Source organism: Eubalaena glacialis, chromosome 2, assembly GCF_028564815.1.
Source record: "Eubalaena glacialis isolate mEubGla1 chromosome 2, mEubGla1.1.hap2.+ XY, whole genome shotgun sequence".
Lineage (NCBI taxonomy): Eukaryota > Metazoa > Chordata > Mammalia > Artiodactyla > Balaenidae > Eubalaena > Eubalaena glacialis.
Window position 1 is genome coordinate 155,857,020 of NC_083717.1, and position 26,139 is coordinate 155,883,158.

Below are 26,139 nucleotides of genomic sequence, written 5' to 3' on the forward strand. Positions count from 1 at the left end.
TTTTACAGACAAAGAAACGGGATCAGAGGGTTAGTTGAAATTTTATTTGGTAACATTGGATAGGATGGATTGGTGTATGTGGAAAATCAAGACATTTGCTTCAGAAGAGCTTCTCTTTTGTCATCGTTTCCAGAAACTTCATCATGGTCAGGGCTTAGAACTAAACAGGAAAAATCTTCAGGGTGTGATTTCTGTGTGTATACCTTCATTCCATGTGATTTTTTTCCTACTATATAAGAAAGAACTTGATTATTATAACTTACGTATCTTGTTATGTTTAAGCAAATAATTAAGAATACATTTTTCTGAATATACACATGCACAAAGTTTAATGTCACTGATCTTGATTTCCAGTCTCAGTTCTACTACTATCGGAAAGCATATGATAAGGGAAACAGGCATTTACAAGCTGAGGGGGAGGTAATGCTAAGGGAGAGGAGTAGTAGAGTAGGTGACGTGATTTCGGGAAAGCCATTAACACACAGCTGTTACTCACGGACAGTGAGTCTCAATCCTTTGATGTTTGTGGCATTCATAAAGAGTTTAAAAGGTGATTTATAAAAAATTATTTCAGAGAATTGAAAAAACGTCGCACCATTATTTGGTCATCTTTAAAGCCTAATCATGCTCTGATCTTTTTGAGGAAAATTACTGGTTTTTACTAAGCACATACTTTATTACTGGCTTGTTACTGAGTGGTACCTCTAGCTTCTTATTCCCAGCAATTGTACTTCGTTCATAGTATTGCCCAATCCACTCAGTTCAGTGTTCTGCCTGACAAACACAGTTATCATGGTATGTGTAGGTAGCTGCAGCTACAAATAAATTTTTCTCAGTTTTCAAATTTGCTGGCTAACCTGTTAAACTTCTGCTATAAGATCTGCTGATGGTTCTCAAACTTCTGTGGCTTAAGAATCACCTGGGTGTTTAATTAATATAAGGATTCCCAGGTACCCATCCGCAGAGGTTCTGATTTGGTAAATTTAGGATGGGACTCAGGAATCTGTAAACTTTACAAGCACCTATAGATGAAACACAAACCTTGAACAGCTAGGATTGCTCATCAGAATCATCTGGAAGATTCTTTTTTATTAGTATTTTTTAATTGGACTTCGTCTATTTTTTTCTTCCAGTTTTCTTGAGATATAATTCATGTAAAGCACTGTATAAGTTTAAGGTGGACAGCATAATGATTTGACTTATATACATCATGTAATGATTACCACAATAAGTTTATCGAACATCCATCATTTCACATACATACAAAATTTTTTAAAAAGAAAAAAAGTTTTTTCTTGTGATGAGAACTCTTAGGATTTACTCTCTTACAAACTTTCATATATAACATACAGCAGTGCCAATTTATTAATCATGTTGTACACAGAAGACTGTATTTTAAACTGACATGCCAAGCCTACAAGTTGAATTTCCAGGATTGGGATCTAGGTACAAACATCTGGGGGGAAAAGTTCTATTGGTGATTGTGATGCAGACCACAGGTCAACCATTGATTAATTTTGTGTAAGTCCATATGGTATTTTATAGTTACTGAGTTCTAAGTATGTGGCTATGTTAATGTCTTAGAGTCTGGATATATTTTCTCTGTTTGTAAAGCATTTGGGCAGATTTTTAAAGAGAAGGTATTTAGTAGACAATTTTTGAGTGTTGATGAACAATCTTTTACTTCTCTGGGCATTTTTGAAGGACACATAATGAAGTATTTTCTTAGAGCAGAGGGGCTCAAGGTATTCTCCAGACCAGCATCTTTGGTATTATCTGCTAATTTATTAGCATTGCAGATTCTCAGGCCCCATCCAGCCCTTCAAATTGGAAACTCTGATTGTGAGGGAAGCTAAAGTTTGAGAACCTCCATCTTAGAGTAATAGCTTCACATTTTTAAAATTTATCTAGTACTTTATATATTGTAGGGGGATCAAAGATTTTTTGAGAGGCTTAATACCAATTCTGAACTGAGAGAGTTGATTTTTAAATCACTAGTTAAGAATAATCTAAAAACAAAAGCATATTCTTTTTCCAAACAGAACTTCAATACACAATCATTAAACAGATGTAAATTTATTAGCTAATTAATTTAATTAGTGCATAGATAGAACATTTACATACTAATGCTATCTCAGATGTGATACAGATTTCATTTTCTGAATGTACCCTCTAATTTAAAAGTGATTCTTTTTTCCCCCTATTTATTTTACTGCAACATTAGAATATCGAGTGTTAAAACTAAGCATGTTTGTGAGGTTATTGGAAAGTGAATAATCCATCTTTCTCTAATTGTGGACATCTAAGAGATCTTAAGTTAGTTAGTAAGATAATTATCTAAACCAAGAAATTTTTAAGCTGCTTTCAAAAATAATACAAGTATATGTATTCTTAATATTTTTTGTTATAAACCATTTCACCTGTCTTTTGGAATTTCAAATTAGTTACGAAATGATGAATTTTCAAAATCTGAAAATTAGATTAGAATGAGAAACTGAAAATACTGAATTATATTGCTTACTCAGTTTTACTTTCCATTCCCTGGAAGAAATATGATTGCTCTTGCTTTATTCCAAAATGAAGAAAAAATTTAACCTGTTTCCAGTTAGTCTTTTTGGAAAACAAGTTTAAAAGATGACTACTTCTTTCAGATTTTTCTGACAAGTGCAGGTGCACTGATAGTGTCAGTGTTAGTTCAGTGGTGGATTTTCTTAAAGAACAAAATAATCTGTGATCCTGCCATCTTGAAACTGCTATTGTTAACATGTGTAAACTTTGCTAACACTTTATACATTGTATCTTTCTGGTTTTATCTGTGCATTTATAAGTTATACATTTATTTATATACATAAATATGCATTACATAGACACAGAAATGGATTAATACTCAGATTTTGTTGTAGAGCCTGCTGTTTTTGCATACTACTGTATTGTAACATCTTATATAAGCACAGATTAATTTTTGTAGACTTTGCCTTGTCTCCTAAAATTTTATGTTACTTGGTTTTGTGGGAAGATTATTTCTATGGCTAATGTTTTGTCAGTTAGGGATTGACCCTGGTAACGACTATTGAATAAAGACAAGAAACAAAGACATATTTGTCCCAGAATATAAGCTCCATGGGGGTAGGAACTTGGTCTGTTTTGTTTATTGTACTATGTCCCATGCTGAGAACAGCATCTGTCTCATAGGAGATGACCAAGAAACATTTGTGGAATAAATGAATACATTCTCTAACATGAGTATCCTAAAGGTTCATTTTTAAATTTATTGATTAGAGTTCAGAGACATTTTTCTGGAGAAATTAATTATAAATAATAGCTAGCTAACTGTCCTGAAAATTTAATTTGAAATGTCAAATTTTTGTTGATTTGTCCATGAAGAGGGATTTTTAAAAATTAAACATTATCTGAAGTATTCTGGTTTTGCAGCAATTACCAGATGGAAAATATAACAACAAATCCTATTTATGATGAGAATACTCCTAATAATAAATACAAAATACTTGTCTAAGGCTAACCCCCCTTGGAAAAAAAGCCAATAAGATTAGAAATCAACTTACTGAAAACTTTTGTGTCTTATGATAATAATTACAACACTTTCTAGGAAAAGATTATAGAAAACAAAAGGAATCAACTGTCATGTTTCCAGCTGGGCTAGGAAGACATAAATGTGATAAAGGTATTGATTTAATTGGTTAACAACATTAACTATAACTCATGCATTTTCCTGACATAGATTGCAGTGATAAGGGAAGTAATCTTAAACTTCAAGCTTCTTTTTAGCAGATAGGTATTCTAGTTTCTCAGCTCTCTCCCTATGCTCTAAATCTCTTCTCTGTCAAGATCACTTACTCTCCTTGGTGATGGTATCGGTGCTATTCACTGTTACACCGCTTGGTGAATTTTTTTTATTTTTAACTTTTTTTTTTTTCCATTCTAACATCGAGTATGGTTACTTATATTTGAAAGTGCATATCCAGATAATCGCAGTAAATCCAAATAGTATGCCTTGTTCACAGTACTGACATCGTTATGCTGTTTAACTATGATCGTAATCTATAGGATCACAGGAATGCTGGTGAATCACAAATTTAGCGATACCAAAAAAGAATGTTGAAGGGGCAGTTAACCTTCCATGGACTGAAGTTGGCAGATTTGGGCCAAATACTTAAAGCCACTTATGCACATGCCTACTAAGAACACAAAAATGAACGAGGCAGTCTCCTGCCTCCAGGAAGCTTTAAGGACTGTAGAGGAACATAAATATAGCAAAATAACCAGAGTGGTCGGATCTAGGGGAGAGGAGCAGTTTTTGGAAGACAAAACAGAGACAAAGTGATGATGGAATTGAATCTTGAAAGTTTCTCACATAAATTTACCAAGTTACATATTGAGAAGGATACCCCAGCAGAGAGAGTGGCGTGAGTGAGCCATAAATGAATAAAATACTATGCTTTTGAGTAACTACAATGTGGCCGAAGAAATGTGGGAAATGATGAGGATGAAGAGATGGGCAGGAAACTAGCTAAAGGAGGGTTTCATCTGAAAATAATTAGACTTTGTCCTGTGTACCTTTGATGGGATTTTAAGCAGGACATAATGTCGGAGTTCTTAGTTTGGAAGTATTGTGGTACATTGTGGTAGTAATTTGAGTAATTTGAAATTGAATGAAAATGACAGTGCAGATTAGTTCAGTCAGTGGTTCCTAAATCTGTGTATCATATACATTTTGGGAGTTTTAAAAAATCCAGATTTGGGGGCCCTACTTCAGATCTACTGAATCAGATTTACAAAGGTAAGGCCCAGAAGTCTGAAATATTGACTGTCCCCAAGTAATTACAATGCAGCTAGATCAGCATTTGGGAATATCGCATTAGGTAACTATTTCAGTAGACTAAGTGGGAGGCTGGCTATGCTCCATGAGGGCTGTTCTGCTTATCACTATATTCCTAGTACTTACACAGTGCATGGTACTTGATAAATGCTCAATAAATATTTATTGAATGAATAGTTCTTGAATGAAGATGGTTATTCTGAGGTTCAGGAAGGCCACTTCCCATCTAGTGTTTTGGTTCTCTAAAGAGTTATGATAATTAAATGAGCTAATACATGAAAGCATTATATTTATGTGAAAGCAATACACAGTGCCTAGCACATAGTAAGTGCTCAATAAATGTTAGAAGGGGGAAAATTCTCTTCATCTTTTCTCTCATGGTACTTTGCGTAAATAGGTATCTTGGCAATTGGTTTATGCCTGACCAGAGCTCCTGAAGTAAGTATGCAGATTGGTTTTACTTTGGGGATCTGGATGTTAAGCAAATAAAAAAACACCAACAATAGTGAGCTTAAGATGTTCAAATTAAGTACAGAGATGCTCCTCTGCACAAATTAAAAATGAAGTCTTGTGGGAGTATATGAGTTGATTGGATTACTGATTCTCTCCCCTTAGTGGCTGGCAGTACCCATTAAAGGGTGCTTTGCCTTGAACAGGTAGTCAGTGGGGCAGAAAGTATTGCCATTGTTAGATGCCTTTCAGTTAGAATTTTGGATTTATAAGCAGGCTCCAGGAAAGACCCTGGCCATGAGTTCCTCTGAATAGCTTAGGGTCAGGTCCTAAATTCCAAAGCCAACCCCTATACCTCTCTTTTATGTCTTTGGAGATGTAAAGTAGACCAATTTTGAACTTTATAATAATGGCCTGGACTTATAAATACTTATCTTGGTTATTAAAATGAGTTTCTGAGAGGCAGCATAGTCTAGTGTTAATAGCATGGTTTCTAGAGCCAGACTGCTTAAGTTTGAATATAGGCTTACCATTTATTAACTGTGTAAACTTGGGTAAACTATTTATCCAGGTTCCATTATCTGTAACATGGTGATGATATAATGATTTAAATAAGTTAATAGGTGAAAAACGTTTAGAATACCACTGTATTCTGTGTACATAGTAAGCACCATGTATAGATGTTTAGATTTAAAGCTGCAGGCCAAAATGCCAACTAAAGAATGAAAATTTCCTTGGAATTTCCTCTGACCTGAGACATTAGGAAGTACAGGGCAGTTAAAACAATGAGATATACAAATTTCATCTCTCAGCTTGGCAAAAATTAAAACAATAAAAATGACCCATAATATATATTACCACAGAACACATGGGCAAATAAATACACATTCATGGGTTGGCAGAGACAAAAATGGAAACAGATCTTTTTGGAAAGGATAACTTAAATGCCACATCCTTTAGATAATGGAATTTCACTTCAGAATGTCTATCTTATAGAAATACACAGGAAGTGCAAAACAACAACAACTTGTACCTTCAAGGCCAGAAAGAATTTTTAAAGCCACAAATAATAGAGCTGAGAGATTGTTTTAAAATTATACCTTAACTTTATTAGAAATGTCTGATCATCTGTTAACATTTCGAATGATTATGATCTAACTTCAGTTCTTAAAGTCACCAATATTTACAATTAGGAATGCCAACAGGCTTTTCTTGTGCAATTAGTAGACAACACAGTTAGATGAATTAACATATATGCAATTATTTTGTGTTCTTATTAATCTGAAGAATAATAGGCTTTCTCTGTAAAATGGCTATTGCTTATTCATGAACTCTGTACACAAGAAGCTTAATAAGACAGCAGCTCTAAATGTATTTCCTATACAAAATCATATGAAGATATAACTACTAGCTTCTTGTCCAGTACTGTATGCTAAATAATAATGAAATAGTAAGTATGTGAAAACTATAGTACCACAAAGATTAAGCTATACTGCTAGTTTACTCAAACATTGATTCTAAAATGGTTATGGAAATGGGTAAGCAAACTATTCAAAAGACAATTTTTACTGTACTCTTGACTGATTTCTAGTGTGACTATCTTTATTTGATCTGTACTTAATAAAACAACATCAATGGAATTGATAAGTTAGAGAATAACAGTGCCCTTATTTGCATGCTAAAAATCTGCCTGTTCTGGTCTACAAAACTTTTATTGTGCCATCTAAATAGTAAGTAAATAAATAGTACAGGATTCATCTTTGTGGGACCTAGATTCCATGCTCTACCAGAAATAATTCGTGGTCAATAGTACTGTAATTCTGTGGGGTATGAACTGATAAAAAGAGCCTTCCTGTGAGTAGACAAGAAGCTGGGCAGTTCAGATGCTAAAATTATTAAGAATTTTGGAAGTTATAGCTTTTAGCTGAGAAATGTTTTAAGAGCTCCTGTAGTCACATGTGAAGAACATCAGATAAATTTCTTCATTAAATCTTTATTACAGGTCTCCTGATTGCTTTATGTCTAGATTGATTATGAATAGAAGACATACTGATTTTCATCACCTTCTTCATCTAATTTAGGTTTGTCAACTCTTGAGATATCATATTACTTGTTTTATTGAGGCTTACTTTTTTTCCAAAATCCTGGCTCATGCTCAAATTCTTATTCTCACAGTCTTCACTAGCTTAAATATATTATCCTTTAAATGTTCTATCCAAGCTCACATTTCTAATGGATTTGTCTTATAAAACTTGGTTGCCATATCTTGGACATTCATTATCTTCAAAGTTCTGAACAATACAACTATTCCTAAAGATATAGAGATAATCCATCAGCATGGTTAGCTTTATCAGATGCCCTTTAAAAGCATATAGCATGTAATATAAGGATTTAAGTTTTTCACCAGGTGTTTCAGTTGGGTAGTAATTTGTTGGTAGCTTAGATTTGGTTGAGTAATTAAAAGAAAGAGGGCTTAGTAAATCTGATGAAAGTTGCTGATTAAATTCTGATCACCTGGACTAATTGTGGCATTTGAACCAATATTCAGGTTTATCATGAGATCATTGATCATCACTGTTTTTTTGGTGAGTTTACTTGAACCAGATAGAAATCTGTTTCCCACTCCACTGCTGCCTCTTACCTGCCAATTCAAAAGGGAAAAGAAGTGAGAGAAACAGTATCTGAGATGCTAGGGCCAATGGGGACACACTAGATGTCTCCCCCACCCCCAAGAACTTCAGTATATGTATAAGATAGGTTTTTTAAACTTTTCTTATTGTACATTTTAAAGTTCAAATTTAATACATTTACTTAAAATCAATGAGAACAATGAAGTTCTAATGCAAATAAAAAATGAAGTTGTAGACTGAGGACACTTGCATTTTCATGTTACACTTATAGCATCGAATATATTTTTGTGTTTTTAAAAAATTCTACAGCATTGACAAAATCCTGATTCACATAGATCAGTAGTTATAAGTAGTAATAATTTTTAATAGCTCACCTTAAATCTCAAGATACTCAAGTTAAATTGATCTAGTTGCTTGAATTGAAATTTTTGTATCAAAGTTGACTAATAATAGCAAATGTTCACATTCCTTATTAAAGTATAAAAGTCAGATGAGCACACAGACTTGAGCAAGTGCTAAAACTATATCATCACTATTGTCACAACACCGCTGCTGGAATTTCACTTTGTAATTATACAGCATAACAGGAGCATACTCTGAGAATGAAGAGCCTTGCTTGTTTTTGAGAATGTTACTTCTATGATTGAACCTCATAACTTTGTAGATCATTGGAGGGAGGAGAGATTTAAGGTGGAGACAATCATGTACTTAATTCACAGAATATAAGGAAGATTAAGTGAAATAATGCTGGCAAGGTTCTTAGCACAGTGCTAAGTGCTCAATAAATGGTAATGGCTATTTTCAACATTTAATAAATAATTGATTTAACTGGATTAGGTTGAGGGTCATAGGAGAGCAGCTGAGTATTTGAGGTAGAAGCAGCATTCTCCATTAAGAAGATAAAGCCTTGTGGAAGAGCAGAGACTTAAGTAAAAAAAAAAAAACCACCTGTGTTGAAATCCTGTCTGCTACAGCATGGCTATTTTTAACCTACTGAATCCCAGTTTCCTCATCCGTAAAATAGGGATAATATTTAACCTGTTTACAGGTTGTTATGAGAGAACTAGTACAGGATAGTGTTTGACACATAGTAGGTTTTAATAAACAATAGCTATTAAAGAAGAAGCTAAGGATAGAACCAGGTTAGCCTTGTTTACCTTCAGCTGAGTCAGGAGGAATAGGTAGTGCTACACAGTGAAGCAAAGGAAGATGGCTCTGCTTGGATGACTTATGAAAATCTTTCTGACTGATTTTATTCTTGGAAGAGTTCCCTAAAGATGTATGATTATATTGACACCCTTATTAGTTTTTATTAAACTGTTCTCTTAAATTCTTAGTATTATGCCACATCTTTTTTTTCTTCCATACGCCTGCATTTATTTGGTACCTTTTGTGCCAGTAATACTGAATAGATAAGGGGTTGCTAAAGGAGTAAGCAAGCTGAAAACAGTAGCTGATTATAGATGCTGATATAAATTCCTGTAGCTTATAGTCAGTATTGCTCATGTGGTAGCATAGAGGGTAAAAAGTCTCTAAGTTGAGCCTACTTTTGAATGGCTATGAAAGTGCAGCCTTAGATATACAGGCTACTTTTCAGATTTTGGCCAAATCAAAAACATCCTCTCCAATTTGATGTGCCAGGGAGGAAACACTTGCTTTGGACAGGTGTGAAGCTTCACCTTGGACTTCTTGTGAGAGTTCCTTTTGTCTGCAGTAATCCAAAAATTTGTATAGCTGTCTTTAAAAAAATACATTTATGTAGTAGGATAAATCTCTATATAATTTAACTACATGGCATCTTCTTATCCTTTCATGGTAAGCAGAAAAATGTAAAATGAGTTTTATTCAAGCAAACGCAAACTAACGTATTCTGTCTTTTTTCTCTCCTCCTCCTCCTCCTCCTCCCCTTTTGTTAAATAGGATAAGTTCTGAACGTCGAAAAGAGAAGTCTAGAGATGCAGCCAGATCTCGACGAAGTAAAGAGTCTGAAGTTTTTTATGAGCTTGCTCATCAGTTGCCACTTCCCCATAACGTGAGCTCACATCTTGATAAGGCTTCTGTTATGAGGCTTACGATCAGCTATTTGCGTGTGAGGAAACTTCTGGATGCTGGTGAGTTGTTTTACAAGGACATGATAGGTCTAAAAATTAGAAATCAGAAGTAATTGGAAATTACTTTTAGAAGGTGGTCATACTCTCACTTCCTTTGTAACATGATGTCCTTTTTATTACCTGCTTTTAAAGCTTCATTAAGGAATTTTAAGATATTGGCCTCCCTCCCCCTCTTTTTCTCTTGCTGCACTTACCTACCTACCTACCTGTATCTATCTTACTTTTAATGACGTGACCCTTCTCTTTTCAGTGGTTTGCCTTGCTTCATTAGTTTAAATAATCATTAAAAGCCCCTGGCAGATCTAATTTTAGTCTTCCTGTCCTCTGGCCTTGACTGTTTTGTGTTGAAAGAATGACAGGAGAAAAAATTTAAATATATAGAAAAAATATATGCTGCATGCATTAAATAAAGTATCTGGGGAAAACTTTATAAAAACATCTGAATATTACTATCATTTAAGTATAACTTTTTAACTAATTATTTTTTTCTTCTTGTGCTTTTTTTAGGTGATTTGGATATTGAAGATGAAATGAAGGCACAGATGAATTGCTTTTATTTGAAAGCCTTGGACGGTTTTGTTATGGTTCTCACAGATGATGGTGACATGATTTACATTTCTGATAATGTGAACAAATACATGGGATTAACTCAGGTAAAATACCCACATATTAAGAGCGCTTCTGTATGAGTTTATGATTTTATGTTATAGGTCTAATTTTTTTTTTAATGTTTTTACAGTTTGAACTAACCGGACACAGTGTGTTTGATTTTACTCATCCGTGTGACCATGAGGAAATGAGAGAAATGCTTACACACAGAAATGGTGAGAAGAAAAGTTTATTGTTTGATTTATTGTGACAGGTGGTTTTACCTAATTGGATACTGTCACTAATTTTAAAATTTTGCTGTTGTAACCTAAGGCCAAACCTCATTTCATGCTTAATAAAATGTTACTCTATTCTTTAAGTCCATGTTATTCTATTTTTTAGGAATTTCATAAAAATACCTAAGTTTTTAAAAAAGCCCACCTAATCTGTAAATAATTATACAAATATAAGAATTGATAAAATGGGAAAATAAATAAAAATCAGGACCAAGGAAGTTAATTTAGAATGTAACTTTAAGGCAAGGGGAAGTCATAATACAAATAATAGGATTTTAGACAGTTATTAAAGTTGAGGTGCCAGTTTGGGTTCAAGCTTCTAAATGCCCAAGAAAAAGAAAAGGTTTCCCCAATTTTAAAGAGCATAACTGCTGTCTGACCCCTCAGGTTGTTCACAATAATTTGAGACTATGCAGTTCAGTTAGAAAGTATTACATTATGGATGCCTCCACATTAGCAGTAACAAAAAAGACCTGCTCAGACCTTTAAACTCAGGAATGAATTGTTAAAAATAATCAAATGTTCCAAGATTTGGGAGAAAAGTACCTTGTGAATTACAAAAACTGAATTAAAGTCTTTTCACACCTGTGCCTTCTTAAACAGAGTATATGGATCATAATTTGATCTTTCTTTCATGACTCAAAAGTTACCACACTGAAAATTTGTCATTTTGCTCTGTGGTTGTTCTTTGCAGCTCTCCCATTTAAGTGTAAGTTTGTTTGCTTCTACATTAAACAACCTCATTTATATTTCTTTGTTAATCATTTTTTATGGTTTTCTGTTTAATCTCACCTCATTTATACTAATAGCTAACCTTTATTGAGAGATTACTCTGTGCCAGGACACTGTTTTCTCAATTTTATGTGCTTTAACTCCTTTAAAAACCCTGTGAGGTTAACTATTTCTATTTTACTGAGGAAACTGAGTTACAGAGTTATTGAATAACTGGCTGAAGATTACTTGGTTAGTAAACAGCAGAGTAAGGGTTAAACTAAGGTAGACTGGCTCAAGTCCACACTCCTTAGTACTTTAGAGCTCTTTTCATGTTCACCAACTCTCACTACACTCTACTGCCATTTCTCACCTTGGAGCCCTCTTCTGTTATTTAATTTCATGCCGTGTTCTTACTGTGAACTTGGAAAGCAAATGAATACTTTTTAGAATTCTGTGTAAAGGAGGAGTAAATATACTCTAAGCAAGGACCTAAGTGGGCTGTTGATGAGTTTAATATAGTGTGTTTACACTTTGAGGTTTGTATTGGCAGCTCAGTGCTTCCCTTGGGCTAGACTATAAGTGCATGGATATATGGAAGTCTTGTTTTGATTTGGTAATGATGCTAATGCATTATTCTAAATCAGATGTAGTCTACTTATTATAGCTTAAATGTATGTTTTTAACCAAATGTTTTTTTAAAGCACATGAACATTCAAAGCACATGTGCTCTCTTATTATAATAAATTTGTGATTTAATTATGAACATTTAAAAAAATCATTCCTAATGTTAATGAATTTTTGATATTTTGTTGGGAAAGAAAAATGCAGATTTTCACTTTTAGCAAAGTGGGGCTGCTGCAATGCATCACATTTTGATGATACACTAAGCCTGAGGTATTGTTTATACAGCATAGTCCTATTTCATTTAAATTCTAAAAATAAGATTTAGAGTTCATTAAATTATTATAAAATATTTATTTTTATAGGGCTAAAAACTTAGTTGTTTAAAAACTTTTTTTCATTAGGAAAATGCTAGTACTTTTCACTTACCATAGTTTTTAAATTTATTAATATCTTCATGTCCCAGTTCAAAGGCTTTGGGTTCCCAAAGGTCAGTCCAATTCAAGTTTAGATTTTGAAGGACTGAAAACACCCCAGAGAATTTACATGTGGATCTCTGCTGCTACCACAACACCCACCCCCCACACACACATCCCTAATACCATCACCAAGACCATTATGGTTCTTGTGGTGTCTTTTTAAAATCCACTTTCAAATGCTTCTAGGGAGGGCAAATTCAGTCCTATTTAAGTAAATCCAAATAACTTGTATCAGCACCAAGACTGCCCCAACTTGCCTATATTCCATAATTGTGAGTATGAACTAGAACTCTTCTTTCTCAATAGTCCAGTATTTCTAGCTAAGCAGCCTAAATTTAAACATATTATCTTGTTTCTTTTCCACATGTTACTTTTCTTTCAATACACTAGCCTTAAAATCTCCAGGTCTTTTTTAAAAAGTTCTCTTCTCCCTTATTTCCATTAATCTTTGAGTTTTTATAGATTCTACCTCTTCATTTGTCTTTTGTCACCCTTCTTTTCACTTCTACTGCCTGCTGCTCAGCCCCTCATTACCATCATTGTATTCTAATTCTAACACATCATATATATTACTGCTAGATTAATGTTCCTTAAGTTCCTATTGTGCTTCCCAACTCAAATTTTTTAGAACTCCTCATTGTGGCATCCATGGCCCTCTAGTTATAGCCCTAACCATCCCTTCTAAGTTTGTCTCATTTCTCCTCTGCATGTACTTTATATTATAGTCAAACTGGACTATGCACTGTTCCCCAAATATGTGCTGTTTTTTCTCACCTCTCTGTTTTTCGTTCTCTTCTTTCTGCCTGGAATACTCTTCTTATTCATCTCTACTTACTGAAATTCTAATGTCTATTTTTCTAAGAAGGACTTTTTGGTTTCCCCTTGACTAGATTTCCCCTTGACTAGAAGTTATCTTCTAATCTCTCTCTGTACTCCTTTAAAGAGTTCTTGTAAGCCTTGGGCGCTTACTCTACATCGTATTGTTGTCATTGGCCTCACTACGTATACTCAATTTTTAACTTCTTCAGGACAGGCATTGTGTCTTGTTCATCTTTATACTGCCTGAAGTATCTAGTCCAGATCCTGAATAATGAATATTTTTGTATTTGTTTTGAATCAGACTGATCAACGAAGAGGAGAAATCAAGTTGCTGTTTGTTTAGTCACCTGAGTCTAATCTCATTTTTTTAGTTATCTGAGGCTTGGAATGGGAGTAAATAGACTTGAGTTTATTTAAATCTAACTTTGCTTTGAAAAGTCATTCAGCATGGTTTTCTTTTTTCTTTTTTTCCTAGTAACAAAGTAGAGATAATTTCCTGCTTGCTTTACAGGAAGATTTAAGAAAAATCAGATATATAAAAATGTTACTTGCTATTGAAAAGAAATTTTCTGTTTCAAAAGTTCTATAAATATACAGAATATTTATTATAAATTGAGCTAGCACATCTAGTAAAAGTTTGGAGGAGTTTGCTGAAGTTCTTTTTTTGGGTGGGCTTTGTACACTGATAACACAGTTACAGGGCAAATTCATACCAAGTTTATATTTCTTTGTAATTTGACCAACCTTACTGGCTTGAATGTGAAATGATTAGGTGCTATCCCAAATATGGATTCTCATCTCACCAACTCAGGGAATCACTACTACTGTGAACCCATTACTTACTAGAAGTGTGTTAAATCCCTTGGGTGTGTTGGAATGCGCAAAGCAGTTGTGCTCATGTTGACACTTTTCATTGAATAGCACCTAGGTGCTGGGGACTGTGCTACTCTTACTGTAATAAATTTGTGTGTTTAATTATGTTTTTTAACTTTATTTCATGTTTTCATTAGGCCTTGTGAAAAAGGGTAAAGAGCAAAATACACAGCGGAGCTTTTTTCTCAGAATGAAGTGTACCCTAACTAGCCGGGGGAGAACTATGAACATAAAGTCTGCAACATGGAAAGTAAGTAAAAATGATCTGTGAATGCACTTGATTTATAGATAAATTAATACATCTTGACATTTCTAGTATTAAGACAGCATTAGAGGACTTCCCTGATGGCGCAGTGGTTAAGAATCCGCCTGCCAATGCAGGGGACACGGGTTCGAGCCCTGGTCTGGGAAGATCCCACATACCGCGGAGCAACTAAGCCCGTGTGCCACGACTACTGAGCCTGCGCTCTAGAGCCTGTGAGCCGCAACTACTGAGCCCATGTGCCACAACTACTGAAGCCTGCATGCCTAGAGCCTGTGCTCTGCAACAAGAGAAGCCACCGCAATGAGAAGCCTGCGCACCGCAACGAAGAGTAGCCCCCACTCGCCACAACTAGAGAAAGCCCGTGCGCAGCAACGAAGACCCAGTGTGGCCAAAAATAAATAAATAAATAAATAAAATTAAGACACTATTAGAACTATGAGGGAAAAACTTACTGTTCCTTGGCATTTATAGATTTAACATCCAAACAGTGTAGTAATTCACCAGTTTGAGGCATGAACTTAAGTTATGTGCATTGTGACACTACTGGCTTTGCCAACCACCCAGTGTTTGAATCTTGATAGAGATTAATTTTCTATTCATTGTTGTATCATTTCTTTGCTCAGTGTTGAAACACAGTCATCAGATCAAGAAATAACCATCAAACAGTGACCAGATAAGTGAAAAATCAGCTCAGATTTGTATGAAGGCAAATTTTTTTAAAGAGTAATCTTATGGTGCCTGAGGAGTAGGTCATGGGTGGTGTTGTAGGGAAAACATTTATTGATTTTCAAAAATGTATTGTAGTAATCTACTAATGACAGTAAATTTTATCAAAGCTTACTTCCACGTCAGACTCAACTGTCTCTGCATTTTGTTTTATACTAGCATAAATTTTTTTAAAAACTGCTTTGTTTTTCTTCATACATAGGTACTTCACTGCACAGGCCATATTCATGTATATGATACCAACAGTAACCAATCTCAGTGTGGGTATAAGAAACCACCTATGACGTGCTTGGTGCTGATTTGTGAACCCATTCCTCATCCATCAAATATTGAAATTCCTTTAGACAGCAAGACGTTTCTCAGTCGTCACAGTCTGGATATGAAGTTTTCTTATTGTGATGAAAGGTAAATGAAATATAAAATATAACTTGAAATTTTTAATTAGTCCACAGAACTTTTTTTAACTATTAACTGTAATAAAGACTATGTATGCTTTCTTCCACTTAAGTTGAATACAACCATATATCCTAGAATTTAGTAAAATTAACTTTATAGATTAATTCAGCCACATTTATTGCACATTTACTATGTACCATACATACTTACTCTAGCAGGTGCTATCCAGACATTATTAAGATGAGGTCTTTTTCCTTTAGGGGTTCTAATTTATTTAAAGAAAAAACAAATATATTTCAGAGACATACAGTGCATAATTTGAGGAAGGATTACTTCTGTTTGTGGATTAGAAAGGAAAGTCTTTGGTCATCTCCTCATCCTGCATATTTTTCCTGAGCAGCTTCATCCTTGCCCATGGTTTCTATTGCTGTTTCTCAAATTTCTATTCATAACTATTTCCATTTAATTGCCAATTTGATATTTTTATCTGGATATTCTTCTGTATTATAAACTAAATATTTCTGTACTTGACTGAAACACTCCTACCCCTAAACAACAACTTCAAAAACAGCTTTTCCTCTTTTAGTGCCTATCACGATTAATATACCACTGTAGACACATGACTCCAGCAAACATTGGGAAGTCATCCTTAACTTTTCTTTTGCTTTCATTATCTACACTCAGTTGGTTCCTAAATCTTAATAGATTTACATCTATCTACATCTATCTACATATATCTCCTGATCCATTCCCTCCTTCCACTCTTGCTTTCCTGCCATTGAGTTCTTCAGCTTATTATTACCTTTGGCTTGAACTGTTGCCATAGTGTCCTAACTGCATCTCTGCCAACAGATTTGTGCCCTTTTAATCTCATCCAGGTTTCCAAGAAGTGGACTTCCTAATGTGAAAATCATATCATGTCATGTGAAAATGCCTCAGTTGCTTCCCTTCATCTTCACACACAAACTTTTGTTTATAAAAAATATTATAAGAGCAGGAGATTTTTATTTATCAAAAGAAGACATACATTTTGAAAAGCTGAAAGAAAAACAGACCTATGTAATAAATCTAAACTTCTTAGCATGGCAAGCAAAAATATTCATGATCTGGCCCCTGCTGACTTCTCCAAATTAATCAGGAGGAGGGGAAGACCCCTTCTGATGTGGCCCCCAACACCCTACAGCCAGAGAACTCCACATGCTGTTTTTATTGTCTTAGTGCAATGATGGTTTCCTCAACTCCAAACATGTACTTAGCTTCCAAGAGCCACCTACTGCATCTACTTGTAGAGCTTTCCTTGTTTCTTTAAAATACTACCGTTCCTTGTACATATTCTGTCATAGCCTTTTTTCAGCTTTTGTAATTATTTGCTTGGTTGTCCCATTTTTTACTATAAGACTGTGTAACACAGTGGCTGAAGCCATAGGTTCTGTACCCAGACTACTAAATCCTGACTTTGTTGCCTATATCCAGATGATCTTAGACACATTACTACTTTTCTTTGAGCATCAGTTTGTTTAGAGTATAATACATGTATATGTATTATCTTCAACTTGAACATTATGTGAGAAAACCGATTTGAAGCCCTTAGCTCTAACATGAAGTGGATAAGAAGCCCCAGCCCTACTGGACAAGAAAATGTGACAGAGCACTGGCTTTGGAATCACATAATTCTTGATTCAGTCCTGGCTTGCAGTCCTGGTACTTATAGTGTGGCCTGGGTGTTAGAACTTAACTGTTCTAAACCTCGTGTTCCTTATCTGTTAAATAAGGGTCATGCTTCAAAAGGCTGTTGTAAGGAGTTTGTTGAGTGCCTAGTACGCATAGTGACCGCTTCACCACTGGGGTTAGCTTTAAGAAAAATGAAGACAAAAGAGCTAAGAAGTATTTTATGGTGTTTACTGCCTGTATTTATGTCAATGTATGATAGAACAGAGATGGCCCATCGTTTTTTTAGGAGTTATTTTTTATTTTTTGAACTCAGTATGAAGTATAGGGGTGGGCTGGGGAGAAAGAAAAGTGATGGAGCTACAATGAGAAAACAAGAAAGGGAGTGGCATTCCCCTTCTGGTTATATTAGAAAATTAGCAAAATGGTCGTGACAGAGGGGTAAAGGCAGCCTGCTTAGAGACCAACCAAGTAAGGTTTTGAGTCTGACCAGGAGATTGTTGTTTTCTGGTTAGAGCTCTTTCTAGGAACTTCTCACAGCTATAACCCCTAAGAACCAAGATATAGAAAAAATTTTACTCAATTTTGAGAATATCAAACTTCTTATATCCAAAATGTCCCACAAATGGCTATTATTTATTATACTAATTTCCACTTATAATCATTCAAACATTTGAGCATTTACTATGTTTGTGGCACGACAACTGGCACTAAAGTAGAAATGAAGTTTAATTCCCGCCCCATGATATTTAGAACAAATGAATCCTGTACTGCATAGTTGCTTTAGATTACAGGTTTCCTAGTCCATTAAAAACACTTCTTGATTAAACTTTCTGGATCACTCCTCCCCTTTTTGGTACAAAAAGCTATGTAATTCTCTAACGTTAAATTATCTTGACCTTTCTCCCTCAAATATGAATACAATTGACCTTCTAGGAAAATAATGCTGTTTATATTTTGATGTTTATATTTTAGTGATAGACGTACCTCAGCTCAGATTGAGAAGCACTGATTGACATCTGATTAAATCAGAGCTCCTTAACGTGATACACCAAAGCTCTCGTTAATCTGATCCTCCTGCCTACCTCTCCAGCCTCACCTCCCCACTTGCCCCTGCGAACCACATCAGAGTCTTTGTTGCCTGTACAGGGTCGACCATTTTCTCATCTCTGGCTTTGCTTGTAGTGTACCTTCTTCCCGAAATGGTTTTGCTCTCTGACTCTCTTTTATACTCAACTCATAAGTCTCCTATAAGAAGCTGTCCCTCACCCCCACCATTCCTTATCATGGATAGGGCTGGTTCCTCTGATTCCTGCAAGATTCCTATCACTGCACTTGCCACATAATTTCATAAGTACTGTGGTAAGTGCACCAGAAAATTCACCATGCTTTGAGTTTTGCCTTTGCATTTTCACATCTAGAACAACGCCAGGCACATATGGGAATATAAAGGTTTAAATAATGAAAAAAATTTAATTCCATGAGAGTTTTATTCAAACATATAACCTATATGAGACCAATTAAAATCATTTTTAAAGCATAATTTAAAGAAATAGGATTTTTTTTTTTTTAACAGTAGTTTCCTTTGTAATGCTGCCACCTAGTGTAGATGTGTTTAGAGATATCCCTTAGTAAAGAATTCTGGATTTTGGCTTAGTTTCATTTAGTTTTTGTTTTTATACAAATCAGCTATTTATCTGTTTATTTATTTTGGAATAAACTATGGCAGATCTTGCCTTAAGGTGTGACAACACAAAGAGTAGTACTTTTATACATTTTTTAGGAGAAGGATATCTCCCCTGTGTGTTTTCTGGAGTTAGCTGGTTTTTTGGATACAGTGCATTATATAACTTTTGCTTGTGCCTCAGTTAGAAAGTCCTTTGAATTCTAAAGTCTGAGAAATCAAAGAACTTAACTCATGTTTTGCTCCCAGAAAAGGAGAGAATATTTCTGTTTAGCATGGTGCTAAGAAGACAGCTTTCTCTTTCTCATGAAATGGGCTCCATTTCAGACTGTGGTTAGAGAAAGTCATAAAGATCTAGTCTCTGTTCTAAAGGAACTGCCAGGGAACCAGAATGGGTAAATGGATTATTTTCCAATTCATTTTCAGTTTGATATCACTGCTTCATCTGAAATGAATTCCTATAATTTTATGTAATTTCAAAAACTAAGTACAAGAGTATCTCCCCAAACCAACATAATATGAATTTATTTAGTTCCTATATTAAAATTTTGTAGTAGATATTGAACCCCCAAAGTGTGAAGCCTTGCCTAGAGGAACTGTTATAAAAAGAATCTGATTTTGTATACACACACACAAAAAGAATCTGGTTTTATGGTAGAATAATGTTTTGGGTTTAGTCTATAATTTAAATCAAATGTCATTAACTACTTATAAAGCTTTTATCATTTAATTTAGCAGTCCTTCATATCTATCTATTACATTAACTGTCTTATTACCAAAAGTGTGTACAATAAAATATGATAAAAATAGGTAACAAGGAGATAAAAGGGTTAAATAGCAGGATGAACCCTTAGGGCTTAAAGAAATGCATGGTGCTGCATTTAGTAACTGTAGAGTTACTAAAGGTGAGATATAAGTTTATCTAAAGAAAGAAGAATGCTCTTTATTTTTGAAAATTCAATTGTCCATAAGATCAAGGCATATCAGTTACTCTGGAGAAGCAAAATGTTCTTCATTAGTTAGTTTCTGTCATTTTTATTCTTACTTACATTTTTTTATTTAACAGAATTACAGAGTTGATGGGATACGAGCCAGAAGAACTTTTGGGCCGCTCAATTTATGAATATTATCATGCTTTGGACTCCGATCATCTGACCAAAACTCATCATGATAGTAAGTATAGATATTCTAATTATTTAACTCTTGCAATTTCTACTGTTTGGTTATATATCTAACTTTTTGGTTAAAATTAACCAGTCTTCCTAGACCACACATTTTAATAAACCTCTTCATAAGTGATCTGGGTCATTAAATCTTTGTTTTGTATTTATTATAACCAATACCAGTTAAAGCAGAATCATTTAATGATATATAAAACTACCCTGGCATTTTACAAAAACTAAAAAATATGTATCATAGAATATAGCATCATTTTCAGAATTCATACCTAAGTATTCAGAACAGTTAGCACAAAGAATGCACTGAGAAAATAACTGTTCAGTGAATCAATGAATGCGAATATGATCAACACCATGCACTAGTTAGTGGAAACAGGTACACTTGACGTAAGACATAATGCTCAGTTTTACTCATATGAATGTTACTTGAGGATCCCATGATAAGTAAAACTTTGGAATTTCTCACTTGCCTGTTTAATCTGTACCTAAACATGACTTCCCAGTGTGATTGGGCAATGCCTGAATGTCACTGAGTTAGCATGATTAGCCTTGAACTGCAAAATGGGCCTAAGTCCACAGTCAGGGTCCCAATACTCATGATGATATCATCGTTACTATTTATCTAGTACTTTCTCCCAAATCAATAATTAAGATTGCCTAAATTGCCAGAAAACTTCAGCATGATATCAACTGAGATTCAAATATGCTAGCACATCTATTTGAAGCATCTTTGGTTCTCTGGAAACTACAGCAGGAATTTAAGGGAATGATAGCAGTGCCACTTTGTTGAATGTTCTCTGTGGAGTCAGGGTTTTTCACTCTGTTTTCTGATACTTTCAACATGTAAGTAGTTAAAGGAATTTTAGTCACTGCTGTCCCTCATTCCTGGCTTTCATCTTATTTAAAGTGAAGGTTGGCAGGAAAGGAGTTTATTTGGGGGATTAGAAGAATGAAATAGGTACATTTTCAGCTATCCTGGGGTGTTTTCTCTGTCTCTCAATTTAAACAGTTAAAACTGGTTCTATTAAAATAAACATTTCTCCTTTTTTCTAAAACAATGATCAACATTCAGCATCTATTCATTCGATTAAAAATTCAAAGTTATTTTCTCTACATGACTCTTTTCCTTTTCACTCCTAGTGTTTACTAAAGGACAAGTCACCACAGGACAGTACAGGATGCTTGCCAAAAGAGGTGGCTATGTCTGGGTTGAAACTCAAGCAACTGTCATATATAACACTAAGAACTCTCAACCACAGTGCATTGTTTGTGTAAATTATGTTGTGAGGTAAGCTTGGAAAATAAATATTTGGGGGGAGCAAGTAGTAAGTCTTTGAATACTCTCTTTTCTTTTATAGAAAGATTATAAATGTTCACTGAATTTTATTTTATTTTCACATTTCTACCTAATTATGGTTTTCAGTACTCTGACCTGAGTTTCTAGGCCAGCTATTTTAGTGATTCCACTAATTACCATCAGTAGCTATTCATCCCCATCCTTTTTATTCCCATTTTTTAAAAGACCTTGAAAAAAATACCAGATCTCCTATGGATTAGTTTGTTCTAGTCATATAGCTATCAGCATAAACTATCTCAAGGCAGCTATGTTATTTTTATAAGAAGAATTCTGGCCCTGGATAGTTAGGTTTGTATCATACCTCTGTCCCTTATTAGCTCCATGACTTGGGGAAGTCTCCTCATTTCTCTGAATTTCATCCATTTAGGAATACTTGCCTCAAAAGGTTAAAATGAGGATTAAGTGAAATTCTATGTGAAATTACTGTAAAAGGCTGTATGTGTGACACATGGCTCGTGTGTATTCATGAACTCTTCTCTTAGTTGATTGGTTTGTGAATATTATGGGTATCATAAACTAATCTTTCATTTGATCTATTTCAGTAAGCAAATGCCCACTTCTAGTCCATCTTCTACATTACCACCAGGCTGAGTTTTCTTGCATGGATATCTGATCATCTCATTTTCCTTAGAGTTGTTTTAAAGATCCCTTTATCACCCCCAAGATAAACCCTTGCCTACTTGCGTAGCATCATTTGTTATTATTTTCTGTACTCCCATGCTTTTGTAGATTTAGCCTTCTTTCTAAAATCTGTGGCCACCTCTCTTAGGAAGACTTTCATCATTTGGTTTTTATTTTTGCCACTTCTGACACCATCCTTTAATGTTTTAAAATTAGGCAAAAGAGTTCTTTTGTGACCTTCCCATTATATAAGAATCACCCACTTGGAATGTCCTTCTTTTCCCCTATCCCAGTCTGCCTAACAAATCCTACTTGAGTCCAAGTTTCAGCTTACTGGCCTCTGTGACACAAACCTTCTCCATTTTAGCAACTATCACTTTGTATTTCAGTTGTTTGCACACATACTTTCACAATGGGTTTTAAACTTCCCGAGGGCAAGGGTTAGACATTTTAAACTTTGTATCCTCAGTTCATTTCACATAGTAAACACTTAATGTTTGTTGATTAAAGGAGCAATAAAATTAAGCCAAACATGAAGATGGAGCTGTTGTTCATCATCTCTCTTCAACTCTATCCTGTAGGTGGTATCACCAGATCATTTTCTTACCAACAAGGAACAAACAGTGCCCCTCTTAGAAGGACCTTCGTCATTTATATATCTTTATATTCTAGGGCCATCCTTAGGTCATGCTTCATATATGAATGTCAAAGAGTTCTGTGCCAATATCCTTACATGTGGGCACAAAAGATCTGTTTATTGTCCTACATGTACTTGACTGTTACATTTCTTTGTCACCACCAATCTTCTCAAAGGAATAGCTGAAGTTTCTGAATTGAAATTAGTCAAATACTTGAATTATCTTGTATTGTGAATTTTAATAGGTCTTTATTTCATATTGGTATTTTAAACCCTGAATATGACCAGGTAGGCATGAGAGATGTTTTAAGGCATCTTAAAATGTTCCTTTCCATAAAACAGAATTTTGAATTTTTTTGAGAGGCAAGGCCATTTCAGTCCTTCTCCCCCCCACATTGTGTCAAGTGCTCATTTAAGAATTACTAATCTCTCTTTTTTGACAGTGGTATTATTCAGCACGACTTGATTTTCTCCCTTCAACAAACAGAATGTGTCCTCAAACCAGTTGAATCTTCAGACATGAAAATGACTCAGCTATTCACCAAAGTTGAATCAGAAGATACAAGTAGTCTCTTTGATAAACTTAAGAAGGAACCTGATGCTTTAACTTTGCTGGCCCCAGCTGCTGGAGACACAATCATATCTTTAGATTTTGGCAGCAATGGTGGGTCTTTAGTTATTTTGTTAATTGCCTAAACTATGTTAATTGCCTAAACTTGAACATTTTTTGTTGGTAATCATTTGGACATTGTGGTCTTTGCCCCTGTAATTTCTCAGCATTCCTGCTTTTGCACATTGTTGGAAATTGTGCTTCGAAGTGTTTTTAAGGTATTTCTTCTTCCCACTTTTAATTGTTCACTTTTAATAAGCTCTGCTATTTCTATAGCCTACTGTCATATTTTTTCACAAGTTAGCAGTTATACTGCAGTAGGCATAAGTTGCATTAAAGGATAAATAAGCAGTCATACCAGAATATCAAACATTGAAAAAGAAAACTGTAATTTCAAACTAGGTTAAATTTTAATGAATAAAAGGTATGAAAAGGTTGGAATTGAAGGGGTTTTTATGCTATATAGATTATAGAAGTTGTCAGTAGTGGATTGGAAAGATAACTCAGACTTATGGTTATACCATAATATCTGCAGACTTTCGGATTAAGTAAAATTTGGTAACATTTTTGTTACTTGAGTGAACTAGATAAACCTTTTGTAAAAGGGGGCATACATTTCTGTATATGTTGAAATCTAGATAGTCTTTAAATTGACTAATTTTTTCCCCTACAGACACAGAAACTGATGACCAACAACTTGAGGAAGTTCCATTGTATAATGATGTAATGCTCCCTTCATCCAATGAGAAATTACAGAATATAAATTTGGCAATGTCTCCATTACCTGCCTCTGAAACTCCAAAGCCACTTAGAAGTAGTGCTGACCCTGCACTCAATCAGGAAGTTGCATTAAAGTTAGAACCAAATCCAGAGTCACTGGAACTTTCTTTCACCATGCCCCAGATTCAAGATCAGCCAGCTAGTCCTTCTGATGGAAGCACCAGACAAAGTTCACCTGAGGTAGGTGTCATGATATAACAAGAAAAGGATAACTTACAGATTTTAATGTTTAGAGATATATATGTAAATTTAAACCACATGTCATAGTTTTGTTTCTATGAATTTTAGCACTTTTAAAATTACTACAAAAGCTATGCCTGACTTAGACCTCAGTCCATGTTTTAGGCTCAGAGACAGTCAGGAACATGGGAATGAGCTGCCTTAACATAAGGCAAAAGGTAAAACATATGTTGCTCCTCTTTGTATTTATATCAGTAGGACAAAAAAAGTCTTGAACTTAGACATCCACAGAGAACAATACTGTGTGCCTATGATTGATCTAAGCCCATTCATATTACCCTTTGAGTTGGAGAATTATCCAGTGGCAAAGGGCTTATTATTAGCAAGGCTTAAAAGGGAAAGGACTCTAAGCTCTTTGCCCAATTTAGTACAATTTCCATCACTATTTTGACATTCTGGATAAGAGTAACATGAAAATACCAAGTCTTACCCAGAAAAAATACTTAGTAACTTTTTAATTCAAGTTCTGTCTTGATATTAGTTTTCCTGTAAACAGAATAAAAATAGTCTTTAAGGGCTAGGCTGGGCCAAGACTGAAGGTATCATATAGGGCTCTATTTCTCAATGTAGAATGATTTGATTTCAGAGCTTCCTATGTCTAAAAACATGCTCATGAGTATGGCAGCTCAGATTTGAATATTACGACTTGATAAATGAGGCTCAAATAAGCCTAAAAAAAGTGGTATATTATTTTACATTAAATATTTACTGACTCAAACTGGCAAGCTAAAAGTAGGAGATTTGACATCTCATAGGCTTCTAGAGAATATATCCTATTCTCTGGTTGCTCAGTTTGCCTAGCACAAAAATGTTCGAGTCATTTTGTTTTTAATCCATAAAAAGTAAATCTAACAAAAATGTTAAGATGAGGGAAGCAAAAGTTTATGCTTAGAATACATAGCTATAGTTTTTTGGTTAGAATTCTTGCTGAAAACTAAACTAGTACTGCATTCATTAAGGTGAATACAAGTAAAGAACTTAAGTCTCCAGCCCTATCCTCGCCTGCCCCCCAGAGTAGCTGTGAGATTTTTAGGTAGATCACCACAGCAGTATGGCCTCTCAGTACACAGCTAGATTCCAGTGAGTATATCATCTGGTTATTGGCCAGTTAGGTACCATATGGGAGTTGAATTATTAGGTGAGTTTTATTCTTTAGAATAAGCGGATAAATGCATCTTTTAATCTTATAAATGCTGTTATATTACATACAGTTAGAAATGGATGTATTGACAGAATTATAAATGTAAGCTCAAAAATCTCATTTCTCACTAGTTAGATCAAATTTGATAGAAGAGACAGACTTTGTTGTGTATTCTCTGAGGTTAGGTTTGCACATTCTAACAACTAGCAAAACATTTATGTAAGCTTCTTCAGGGAAAAGTAAATATGTTAATTCTTTTTACAGCCTAACAGTCCCAGTGAATATTGTTTTGATGTGGATAGTGATATGGTCAATGAATTCAAGTTGGAATTGGTAGAGAAACTTTTTGCTGAAGACACGGAAGCAAAGAATCCATTTTCCACTCAGGTATATGAACTTGTTTATTATATATATTATT

General features: G+C 34.6%; 1 protein-coding gene across 1 annotated transcript in view; it reads left to right on the forward strand.

Moving 5' to 3' along the window:
* Window positions 1-26,139, forward strand: part of HIF1A (hypoxia inducible factor 1 subunit alpha) — a 41,527-nt gene that overhangs the window by 9,942 nt on the left and 5,446 nt on the right. The window contains exons 2-11 of the mRNA XM_061180883.1: window positions 9,838-10,028; window positions 10,536-10,681; window positions 10,768-10,852; window positions 14,556-14,668; window positions 15,612-15,814; window positions 20,224-20,330; window positions 21,476-21,623; window positions 23,394-23,614; window positions 24,234-24,520; window positions 25,986-26,108. Coding sequence (XP_061036866.1) covers window positions 9,838-10,028; window positions 10,536-10,681; window positions 10,768-10,852; window positions 14,556-14,668; window positions 15,612-15,814; window positions 20,224-20,330; window positions 21,476-21,623; window positions 23,394-23,614; window positions 24,234-24,520; window positions 25,986-26,108 — 1,624 coding nt within the window. The remainder of the gene's footprint in view (window positions 1-9,837; window positions 10,029-10,535; window positions 10,682-10,767; window positions 10,853-14,555; window positions 14,669-15,611; window positions 15,815-20,223; window positions 20,331-21,475; window positions 21,624-23,393; window positions 23,615-24,233; window positions 24,521-25,985; window positions 26,109-26,139) is intronic.